We start from the raw sequence: 12,323 nt of genomic DNA on the forward strand, positions 1-12,323 counted from the left end.
GATGAGGCTCATTTCTGGTTGAATGGCTACGTAAATAAGCAAAATTGCCGCATTTGGGGTGAAGAGCAACCAGAAGCCGTTCAAGAACTGCCCATGCATCCCGAAAAATGCACTGTTTGGTGTGGTTTGTACGCTGGTGGAATCATTGGACCGTATTTTTTCAAAGATGCTGTTGGACGCAACGTTACGGTGAATGGCGATCGCTATCGTTCGATGCTAACAAACTTTTTGTTGCCAAAAATGGAAGAACTGAACTTGGTTGACATGTGGTTTCAACAAGATGGCGCTACATGCCACACAGCTCGCGATTCTATGGCCATTTTGAGGGAAAACTTCGGACAACAATTCATCTCAAGAAATGGACCCGTAAGTTGGCCACCAAGATCATGCGATTTAACGCCTTTAGACTATTTTTTGTGGGGCTACGTCAAGTCTAAAGTCTACAGAAATAAGCCAGCAACTATTCCAGCTTTGGAAGACAACATTTCCGAAGAAATTCGGGCTATTCCGGCCGAAATGCTCGAAAAAGTTGCCCAAAATTGGACTTTCCGAATGGACCACCTAAGACGCAGCCGCGGTCAACATTTAAATGAAATTATCTTCAAAAAGTAAATGTCATGAACCAATCTAACGTTTCAAATAAAGAACCGATGAGATTTTGCAAATTTTATGCGTTTTTTTTTAAAAAAAGTTATCAAGCTCTTAAAAAATCACCCTATACTAAAGCTGTTCCTTGTAAGTTTTTCCAAATTATATTACCCAATCATCAAGAATTTTTATTGAGGTTCAAGGTGTAAGAACGAGTTTTTTAATTCGCTCTGTCTATTCAGATTGTGAAAGTAACCAATCAATAATAATAAAATAAAAACAAACAAACAAATAAAAATCAGTGCTACCAAATTATTAATAATAATAAACATTAACAAATAGTCAGATTTCAGATAAAAACAAAAAAAAAATCAATAATGAGTGCTTCGCAGCATCACCAGCATCCTTAAATCCTTACATCAGCTTTGTCGAGGCAACAAAACCAACGCCTGGCAAAAAAAAAATGTAACGACGATGATGAGTCATCGCAGCGATCAGCCGAAATGAAACTTAAGCAAGCGCAGTCAGCAGAAGCAGCAGTAAACAACAATCGGGCAACAACAAATGCGCCAACAGAATACACTATGCAGGTACCCACAAGCACCCGGATATGCAAAAAAGGACCATCTGTTCAGACTGGTATTGATCGCTAAAAGAAATCAAGTCAAATTAAATCACCGGTCAATACCAAAAAATTTCAACCAGTAACGCCAAATGATTAAAAACCACATACCCTTATTGGCAACAGTTTTGCCTTGCTGAGCAAGGAGTCTAACGATGCTGCGAAGGGTACTACCATAGTCGTGAATGCCAAATCTCCTCCAATATATTTGCGTAAACGTAGCTCAAATGGGCTTGTCTCCAAAATAAGCAATTTAATAGGCACAAACAATTTTCATATTGTGCCCTTGAAAAAAGGATGAAACAAAGATTCAAACATACACTAAAAAAGTGTCATGGATGTTGTAAAGTACTTGTCAAACAATAACAAGAATTACTCCTCTTACCAACTGAATACGAGTAGCTCAAAAGGCCTAGTTGTTGTCATAAAAGGTACAGAAGTATAGCATAGTAAATATTTTTTACAGGAACAAAGTCCCACAACCAATGTTCAAAAAAGAATTGATGCCAAATTCTAACCATCTAAAGAAAAATAAAAATGAAATACACTCGAATTACAATCCCTATCGCAGAATCACCGTTGAGGAACTACATAAGAAAAATGGTCGAGTACAATGTACAAACTGCCAAAAGTATGCACACACAAAAGAATATGCATTTTCTGTGTGGTGATCTACGTTCTACTTCAAATTGTACTGTTAAAAAAGAGGGTTTAAATAAAAAACGCAACAATTGTGGAGGAAATCACACGGCTAACTATAGGGGTTGCCCTGTATATAAAGATTTGAAATCGAAGTTGTTACAGGGCATTCAAGCACATGGTTACCAAATGTTATGGCAACCTCGGATAAAAGTTCAAATTCTATTACTTCTAACAATAATGATATGCAAGAAAGGTATGCAAATGTGGTGAAAGGCAACACTGTACAAATGCAACTGCCTCAAAATCTTCCAAATGGAGTTATTGAAACAATGATTTTAAATCTTGCACAGTGTATGACACAATTTATGTCTACAATGTAAAACATTGATTAAGATTTAATAAAATCACAAAATCAAATACTGCAAAATTGATTAAGTAAGAAATGAGCGTACTAAATATCTGTATATGGAATGCTAACGGTGTGTTAACCAACATAAATTAGAGATTATTAGATTTATGTCTGAAAAAAATATATATGTAATGCTTATATCAGAAACTCATTTTACAAATAAAAATTATTTCAATATACCGGGATTTAGACTCGGATGATTTGTATCCGGATGGAAAAGCACATCATGGCACGGCAGTGTTGATTAGAAATCGTTTAAGCCACTATTCTCTAGAATCTCATGCTACAGCACAATTACAAGCTACAACAATATCACTAAAAAATCGGTGTTGTGACTTAAACCTTACGGCTATATACTGTCCACCTCGTTTAAAAATTACAGATTGCGAATTTAATGACTTTTTTGGAACACTAGGTCAAAGATTTCTAACAGGTGTAGATTACAATGCAAAACAAACGTATGGGGCTCACGTCTTATTAATCCGAAAGGATGACAGCTGTACTACACTATTATGAATAAGCATAATAACCTGGAAATATTATCTCCTGGTAAGCCGACGTACTGGCCGAGTGATAGAAAAAAATACCAGACTTAATAAATTTTGTTGTGGTGTCAAAAATATAGATAGATCGCTTATGACAGCATGCATGTACAGACTTATCATCTGATCATTATTCCGTACTAATAAAGTTATGCGAACAGCCCATAATATTTGAGCCAAAAGATTCTCTAACATCACATGAAACTAACTGGTTGAAGTATCGAAAATATATCAGCGGCCACATCAATATTGATTGCAAAATAAATACAGGAAGAGACATTGATAAAATATAAGAGAATTTAATGATGTAATAACTTATGCAGCTGTATTGGCAACATCAGAATGAAACAATAAGCCAGTTGGTTTTAAGAAGATCACCAACAACGAAATAGAGGACCTTGTAATGGAGAAAGGGCGAGCTGGACGTGAATGGCAGTTAAGTCGCACCCCTTCAACTCTGCTTCAACTGGAATCTGCTGTACGAAAGTTAAAAAAAGCGCTTGAACGCGAAGAAGAACAGAACACTGAAAATTATATAAAAAAACTGTGTCCAAATTCTAGCAAGCAAAACTCCCTTGGGAAAGATCAAAAGTCTTTCAAGCCACCAGTAGATTCCAATATGCCTCTAAAACAGTTAAATCGTAATTGGGCACAGTGATGACGAAAAGGCAAATTGCTTTGCAAATCACCTAGAAAAGGTATTTCAACCCAATTGCCCAAATAACAACTTTCAGTTGCCAACCTTGCCCAATACCGCTAACGAGCCACTTATGTCTACAAGGACTTCTACTTCTGAAATTGCTAGTATCATAAAAGAGCGGAATCCGAATAAGGCATCAGAACACGATAATATTACCCCAAAAATGATAATTGAGTTACCAAATATTGCTATAACGGCGCTCTTTAATGCAATTATTGGTTTCAGTTACTATCCAATTTCGTGGAAAAAATCGCAACTCATAATGATAGACAAACCTGGTAACCTAACACAGCCGTCTTCCTACAGACCAATAAATGTATTTCTAAAATATTTTAAAAAGTGTTACTATCAAGGATGACTCGTTCCTCCACGAAAATAATAAAATACCAACGCATCAATTCGGTTTTCGTGCTAAACATGGCACTGTAGAGCAAGTAAATAGAATTACGAACGAAATCAGGAAAGCATTCGAGCACAGAGAGTACTGTTCAGCTATTTTCCTAGATGTAGCTTAGGCGTTCGATAAGGTCTGGTAAGAAAGCCTTTTATGGAAAATCAAAAACGTTTTACCTTACGAAACTTTGGAGTCATATTTAAGTATCAGGAAATTTACGGTTAAAGAGCAGACTTCATACCAAAAGAACGAGTATAATAAGGGCTGGTGTACCTCAGGGTAGCGTACTAGGCCCAACTCTGTACATAATATATACAGCAGACATTCCAACAGTTACTAATGTTTTGACATCTACTTTCGCGGATGACACAGCTGTAGTAAGCCGTAACAAATGATCCTCAGAGCATCAAGAGTATTAGAGCAGCACTTAACATTGATCGAAGAATGGTTAGTCAACTGGCGTATTAATATTAATGAGCCGATTTTATCTACTTTTAGCATGAATACATACTCTCAACAGCACAACATTCACTCTGAGTTTCATTTAGTTGGTTTTGACGGCCGATTTCACCAATATTTTTTTCATATAATAAATGAGTTAATGTATTACATCTTTGGATCATACAATCCATCATTTTCATCATCATTTTTGGAAATTCAGCCATTGGCTGTTAGTTTCCGGAGGGACCACCCAAAAACATCTCCTCACGGTGGTCAGTTTAAGAGATGAAGGATTCATCTAAAATCAAAATTAGTAGTTAGTAAATAAGATTAATCGTAAGATGTGGAAAACAAAAATTAATTTTTGGCAAAGTTGCAAACAAAGCAGTATTGTTTGGGTATAATTTTTACCACAAATTTCCTTAAAAATACTAGTTGTAATCGAAAAAAATTCTTCGGTCAATCCCGAGGTCATTCCATTTAAAAGAACTCAGAAAAATTTATATAAATTCGCTTCTCTAGTTTCTGAGAAGTCGTAACCAATGATATTTCGAGAAAAACACGATCAAAGATTGAAGTAGCCGACTAGCCGATATAGCTTGACGGTCTGCTTTCCCAAAGGTTCTATTCCCTACACTTTTATTGCGATTGCCATGAATTGGTAAATAGACATATCACTGTATTGAATTTATTTTCGATAATTTCAAAATCCACCTAATCCCTTAAATTGGCTCATATACCATCAATGTATAACGACTGAAGTAAATCGAATGCTTGAATATTGTTTTAGTTATATGGCGGCAAGGACAAGTTTTAAAAAAATTTAGTCCATTTTAGACACAAAGATCCACTGTTATTAGCATAACTCAATCTCTCGTTTTCACTACGATAACTCACATATTGAGGTAATACTTTGATTAAGTTTATGAAGGCTAAGTGACGCCGTTTTGACTTAAAGGAAAACTGTAGTCAAGAAAAGATTTCCTCTTAAACAGCAGTCAAGGAATTCGATTGCATTTAAAATAGTTTTATATAGGAAGTAGGCGTAGTTGAGAGGTCGAAATCCAATTTCATCAATTTCATGCTTAAACTTATTAGAGACCTCACCCCCTTTGACGACTCCTTTGAATACTACGATAGTCGTTTTACAAAACCATATAAATGAAATCATTTGAATTATATGTAATTAAAACAACTTAAACCTTCAATGGGCTTTAACTTTGACTTAATTTACAATGATGTATTCAACATAAAGAATTCAGTTTTTCAAAGGTATTAAATTGTAAAATTTAAATATATAAAACATAGACTTGAATAGCACATTCTATTTTAGATCATCTGGCAACTGCAAAATTTTATAGATTTTAACACTTCTATTATCGACTGACATACTATTTAGTAGTTTAGTGCTTTTTCGTGTCATAGTTGACTTCAGTGGTTTGACATTTATTGCAAACGAAATCTGCAAATTCAAAAACCTTTGCAACCTTGTCATTCGTAGGCAGGCGCATGAATTATTCAACCTTTTCCATTAAGTATAGGTATTTTCATTATGCATATATTTGAAAACAATGTATAAATTCATAAATAACAAAAAGTAGTACATTAATTTATGTTTTTTTATAATGCAAACGCTTCTCTCTCACATTTATTTGACTGCCTCAGTGCAATTTTAACTGTTGTGCTTTGCACAAATGCATTACACTCAATTAGTGACAAAGTTTTTAGGTGCTTCCCGCATCTGGTTAATTAATTTTGTTTAACATCTGCAGCTGACATTTATTGCACTTGGAAATCGTTGGAAATAAATGAAAACATGACAAAGTGAAAACTCTAAAAGAGTGAAAACAGTCTACAATTTCTCTTAATGTACTTACTAGATGTGTTTATGTGTTCTGCAAATTATCGCCATATGAAGCTTGCACAATAATATTTTAGTTGAGCATTAAGGTTGTTCGAAAGTATGACGCTTGTATTTTAGTGTTGCACGGCAGTTTTGAAGATTGCTTTTCACCTCCTCTTTTCTTTACTAATCATAATCACAGTAATAATAATACCCATCGATTACCATCCTTCCGCCCAACCGACGCGAGGGGCGCAATCCGCAAACGAGCGGAATTAGCCGAGTCACAAAAGGCAAGAGAGTTTTAGGCGTTGCGATCTTAAGCTGCTCAGCTGCAGACACAAAATTTCAATAGCCAAAATTAAGAATTAGATTACAGTAAGTTTATTATTTTTAAATGTTACTTGTTAAGAGTAGATAAAATATTTTTTTTATGATAAAGTGCGAGCCTGTTAGATCAAATGTGCTGGAATGAGAATTGAAATTGTGATTTTAAAAGTAAAGGTCTAAACTGCCTGGTAGAGCGCTCAGGAACGTTAAAAATAATATCAGATATGAGAGAAGGACTACAAACAGACTCATTCATGAGTTTTACAAGAAATATTATACCAAGCATTTCCCTACGACTAGCGAGCGTAGGGAGATTTATAAGTTTTAGGCGGGTATTGTCACTTGCGAAGCGAATTTATTTGGCGAAGCGAACGCTTTAGCGAACATACCCCAATTTTGCATTGTGAATGGCGAATGAACGTATTCGCTAAAATACGTCGTTGCCATTCATGAAAAAAGTAGTGCGTTCATCCGAATTTGACATTTGTGCCATTTATACTTAAAAATTTTTTTATTATATCAACTGAAATTTGAAAATATGTTTAATAACGCGGATCTGTATTTTGAAGATAATTACGATGTGGAAACGCGAACTAATCTTCTTCGACAGCGCCGTTTTATTAGAGATAATTCTAATCCTACAGAGCTACCTAACACAGTGTATGTATCCAGTTCAATTATAATGAATAATAAGAAGTTTTTGTTCAATGTACACGTATTTGTAGATTCGTTGCGAATTTCCGCTTGAACAAGGACGCATTTATGTATGTGCTGGATAAAATCAAAGACAAATTTCATTGTCGGATGTCGTCTTCCATAACGCCCATGTTAAAATTGTGTGCCGCACTCAGATTTTTTGCACATGGCAGTTACCAACAAGCTATAGGGAATGAATTTCAGTTGGGACTTGCTCAACCAACAGTTTCCCTTATTTTAAAAGAGATCATACCCATTTTGGAAAATGAAATTTGTCGTACCCATATAAGCGTAGATATGAGTGAAGAAGAAAAGCAGCAGGCAAGGAGCAAATTTTATTCAAGATCGGGAATACCAAATGTAATAGGCTGCATCGATAGAACCCATATCGCGATTTATGCTCCTACCACAAACAAACACCTCTATCTAAACAGAAAAGGATTTTTTAGCATAAATGCAATGATTGTGAGTTTTTATGAATTTAATACAGTAAAATTGGTATAAAAATTTTGTTATATTTTTATTACAGGCTTGTGATCATGATATGAATATCCGTTTTGTGGATGCTAGATATGCTGGTTCTACACACGATTCGTTCGTATGGAACAATAGTTCTCTAAAGGCATGTTTAGAGGCAGCGCATCAAAATGGAGATCAGAACTCTATTTATTTAGGTATTCGCAATATTTGACTACTGCGCAAGTTTAATCTTGAATATTGAAAACAATAATACATTTGCAGGTGACTCCGGATACCCACTAAGCCCTTATTTATTAACACCTTTCCGTCATGCAGAATCTGGAACTAGGGAGTCAATTTTTAATAAGAAGCACGCGAAAGCGAGAAATGTTGTTGAACGTACGATTGGAGTTTTGAAATGCCGTTTCAGATGTCTTCTGAGTGATAGAAAAATGCGCTACGATCCTGCTAAAGTAACATCCGTTATTAATATATGCTGCGCCTTGCACAACATTTGTAAAAAATTTAGAATGGGTGATCCGGAGGAGGCTGAAACCTTCTTTGATGCCGTTGTACCATTGGAACCAATTAATGAAAATGGCAATGGTTCACCAGGAGAGCGCCGCAGAAGACAAATTGCTGATGCTCTGATGTAAATGAAACTATACCGACTTCAGTGAATAATATATTGTATTCTTTTATTTTATTCAATACTTTGAAATTCAATATTACATAGATAATAAATATATAAAAATTACAAAAACTACATGCTTTTAAATTAAATTAAAAAAATCACAGATTCAATTCTGTCACTTACAATAATAAAGTAAAAATAAATTCATCACATGTTTTCTTAAAAAAATCACAGATTCAATTCCGTCACTTACAATAATAAAGTAAAAATAAATTCATCACATGGTTAAAATATGAAATAAAAAAAAATTCATCACATTCTTATGAAATAAACTATAAACTAAATTCAATCTATTTACAAGCACCCTATTTTTTTTGCATTTTTAATTTTAAAATTTGTAGTTTTATTTCCATCTTTTCTTTATGTCTTTTTTTTTTCTCTAAATATTCTTCCTTCTTCCTTTCTTCTTTCATTTTCATTAATTTAATTTCTTCCTGTTTAAGTTCATAAGTTTTTCTTGCATACCTTGCAATTTCATCTATTTTTCTTTCCATTTTTGCAATTTTGTTGGAAAGGATGTCTTGCACTTCGGCTTGCTTTTCCAACGCTTTCATCCGAATGACTTCACGTTCCTCTACTGTCATTCTAGGACGGCTGCTTGAGGATTGCGATGCCAAATCCATGGCTCGTTGTGTTTCCACGGTCGTGCGCTCTTCTGGCTGCATTTCATTATTATTTACCGCAGTTTCCACTTCATTAGAGCCATATGCTAAGCCTGTAGGATTTACAGCCGCCTGAAGGTGAAGAAGCTCATCCACACTTTGCTCTAATGGAGATAAACTTTGCTGAGCATAAGGTCCTCCTCCTGTGGCAACAGTTTCGCGTCGGTTTGTCGCTATTTTTTTTTTTAGTTTCAGTTTATAATCTAACCAAACCTAAATGCTACACATAAGTAACTTCAGCCAAACAAATTAATTAAATTTTTACCTTATTCCACTCGCGTCCGTTTCGCAATGGTGGACCAATGGCATTGAGTTCGGCAGCGAACAGATCCCATTGCTCTGCCCTGCTTTTCTTCGTCGATCCAAAATTCCCCATTCCTCTGGCGACGTCCGGATTATTTTCCATTAACGCAACCAATTTTTGAAATTGTTGCGTTGTTGTACGTTTTGTTCTAGAAGTATCGTTTTGTTAAATATAATTAAATAATTACATTTGCTCAAATAACGATCAAAATTTACTTACGTCCTTTCCATTTCAAATAGCGAATAAAAAATACATTCGTCAAATTTTGACACTAATGGCGAAGCGAATGACGTTTTTTCGCCAGTGGCAATACCAGAAATTTATTTTCGCCACTCGTTCGCCATTTTCTGGCGAATTCGTTAGAGGTTCGCAACTTACAATTCGCCACGGCGAAACTCGCCAAAATTTTCATTCGCTTCGCAAGTGACAATACCCGCCTTAAACGGTTAGTACATATTAGAGATGAGCGATATTGTGATTTTTCGATATCTGTGATTTCAGTGATTGCTATTTTTAAATCACTGTGATTTTATATTGCTATTGCGATCGCAACTAAGCCGACGTTCAAACGGGGACCTTTTGTTGTTGTTGTTGTAGCGGCAGATTCTGCCGATTTGACAGTGTTTGGCCGAATAAAAGTCCGGGTCCCTTCCAGGTACGTACAACGACGGAACTTTTTGTCGTTATTGGCGGCAAATTCTCTTTTGGTTCCTGTAACTCGAGTCAAGTTTTTCCGCCTTTCTTTTCACTACATTTTCGCAAATTTTGGAGCGGTTCGGCTACCTGTAACTTATAGCCCTGTCAGACGAGCAAAACTAATGCGCCTTAAGCAACGCTAATGCACATTGAAATTTTATGGTGACAGACGGCAGACTTGTGCATTTAGACAGCTGATATTGAAATCTGTTTATTTATTACAAAAAAAAGTGAAATAAAGGAAAATTATTAATATAAATTTTGGTATTTTTGGAAAATCAATATAAATTTAAAGAAAAAATTTATTTTTTTAACTACGTCAAAAGATAATAGAGTGAAATTAATAGCAATAATTGATTGTAATGCAGAAAAAGTGTGCGAAAAAGTTAAGAATATTAGAAAAATGGATAGCAACAGTGCAACATCTGTCAAAAAATAGCAAAAATCGGCAATTTTTGAGCAGTGTTGCCTACTAAAATTTGGTAAATTCAACCAAATGCACGAAATTCTTGTGCATTACAAACTTGCATTAACATGGGTCAAATGCGCAAATAAATGTAAATTAAGCCCGCTAATGCATATTAGCGCTGTCGTCTGTCAGGGCTATTAGAGCTTATTGCATAGTTCATTTGTATGTTGGTATGATCCGCTTTTAATATTTTCAAAGAAAAACTAATGACGAGAATTCCATAATTTATCAGAATGTTTTGAATACCCGCCAATAATATTTTCAAGACCAAATTAATAACGGCAGTTTCCTAATCTTTGGGAAAATATTAAAAACCCGTAATTTTTTTATTCCATATTTTTTTCTGAAATTAATTAATTACAATTCTTGTTTTAAATTAAATAATATTCGGTTAAACGAAATAATTATAAGAGCATCTTAATAAAAGAATAAATAAATATAAAACAGTAAAAGTAACTCCATTTTTATTAAAATTCATATAATTTATTACTAAGTATTATTAAAAACTTAATTTAAATATTTATGAACATTGCAACCATGAAAAGAGTTTCAATTTGTAATCTTTTTTCTACTATTTGATATTGTGATCGCATGTACTGTACTATTAAAAAATCACAGTTTCACAAATTCATTGTGAACTGCTATCGCAATTCACAGGTTCGAACTGCGATCGAAAATCACAGGATCTAACTGTTATCGCAATCGCAGTTCATAGAAGCGATCTGCTATTTATGAAATGTGATCGCAGTTGCGATTTGCGATATTTCAATCACAGTGAAAAAATCACCGGTAGTGAAATATCGCTCATCACTAGTACATATAAGGGGAAGATTTACCCTGGAAACCCAAATGCAAATAATTTAAGGCAAAAAGTAAAAACTGTTTTTGATCGGACTCTAACTTATCCGAAAGGACTTGATAACTAGGGTTCCAAACCACATAAGCATCCTCATAAAAGGTGTAAAAATAATTTTTTTGCATGAAGATTAAAATTGAGTTTGGGGTCCATAGTTACTCCCAGATCAACAAAACTGCATACTTGCTCCAAGTTTAAGTTTTGTATTACGCATGGAAGCAGGGTTTACAGATCTACATACGTGAAAAGATATATCTCTTCCCTAATACATTTCGGTCCTATATCACATACACCAAGGAATTTTTGAATTATATCCTCGTTTTTAAGCAATTTACTTTATCTATACGTTGTTTCTTGAGTTGAACCAAAAATAAGCTAGTCATGTATATATGTAGTAATTCTAGTGAAAATAATTTTGCTCGTGTGATGCCTGACTACTAGCTCTTTTGCTACAAAGAAAATACAACAATTATCATGTAAATGATTTATTAGGAAGTGCATCTACATTCTACATGGGCTCCATTTAAGCAACCTTGTCATATCTAAATTGACTGATTGATTGGCCGAAGTATCACCTGTTATTACCTTATGAATGCTCCATAGATATGGCAAAAATATTTTTGTAAAGTCCAACTACTATTTTTGTTTCATTTGCACTAATTCGGTTTAAACTGTAATTGGCGGTTCTGGCGGAAACTCTTAGAAGGTGATAAATATATTGAAAAATTTCAGATGTGTTACAGAGCCCGAATATAATTAATTCCAGAAAACATTATAGGGGGATTCTCTTGCTCAAGCAAGATTGCAGATTGCAAAAATCCTATACCGAAATATACAAGGGCACGAGAGCACCCATTGCAGAATCTAGTGATATATTGTATGAACGGTTGATTCGGTCAATTATAAATTCTATTTAAAATTTACCTACCTCAACAATTTAACCTCAAAATATATATTTAAGTAAAATTATAGCTGA

General features: G+C 34.5%; 3 protein-coding genes across 4 annotated transcripts in view; 2 read left to right on the forward strand and 1 right to left on the reverse strand.

Moving 5' to 3' along the window:
• LOC105228195 (uncharacterized protein DDB_G0271670) overlaps positions 1 to 12,323 on the forward strand; it is a 130,139-nt gene that overhangs the window by 98,462 nt on the left and 19,354 nt on the right. The gene's annotated exons all lie outside the window — the stretch shown is intronic.
• LOC125778804 (putative nuclease HARBI1) lies at positions 6,655 to 8,322 on the forward strand. Its single transcript, XM_049458113.1, has 4 exons — positions 6,655 to 7,171; positions 7,237 to 7,672; positions 7,737 to 7,881; positions 7,949 to 8,322. Exons 1-4 carry the CDS (start codon positions 7,050 to 7,052, stop codon positions 8,320 to 8,322), a joined length of 1,077 nt encoding a protein of 358 aa, XP_049314070.1. The 5' UTR covers positions 6,655 to 7,049.
• Positions 8,540 to 9,768, reverse strand: LOC125778809 (uncharacterized). Its single transcript, XM_049458121.1, has 3 exons — positions 9,546 to 9,768; positions 9,288 to 9,474; positions 8,540 to 9,235 (listed from the first exon to the last, which is right to left on the reverse strand). The coding sequence occupies exons 1-3, from the start codon at positions 9,554 to 9,556 to the stop codon at positions 8,666 to 8,668; spliced, it is 768 nt and encodes a 255-aa protein (XP_049314078.1). The 5' UTR covers positions 9,557 to 9,768; the 3' UTR covers positions 8,540 to 8,665.

This window comes from Bactrocera dorsalis, chromosome 5 (genome assembly GCF_023373825.1).
Source record: "Bactrocera dorsalis isolate Fly_Bdor chromosome 5, ASM2337382v1, whole genome shotgun sequence".
NCBI lineage: Eukaryota > Metazoa > Arthropoda > Insecta > Diptera > Tephritidae > Bactrocera > Bactrocera dorsalis.

Excerpts from the sequence above, each read along its gene's own strand:
- LOC125778804 (XM_049458113.1), top strand. The coding sequence starts at position 7,050 with ATGTTTAATAACGCGGATCTGTATTTTGAAGATAATTACGATGTGGAA. Across the intron at positions 7,172-7,236 it reads ACAGAGCTACCTAACACAGT|ATTCGTTGCGAATTTCCGCT; the intron begins GTATGTATCCAG and ends ACGTATTTGTAG. Across the intron at positions 7,882-7,948 it reads TCAGAACTCTATTTATTTAG|GTGACTCCGGATACCCACTA; the intron begins GTATTCGCAATA and ends ATACATTTGCAG.
- LOC125778809 (XM_049458121.1), bottom strand. Across the intron at positions 9,236-9,287 it reads ACGGACGCGAGTGGAATAAG|GTTTGGTTAGATTATAAACT; the intron begins GTAAAAATTTAA and ends TGTAGCATTTAG.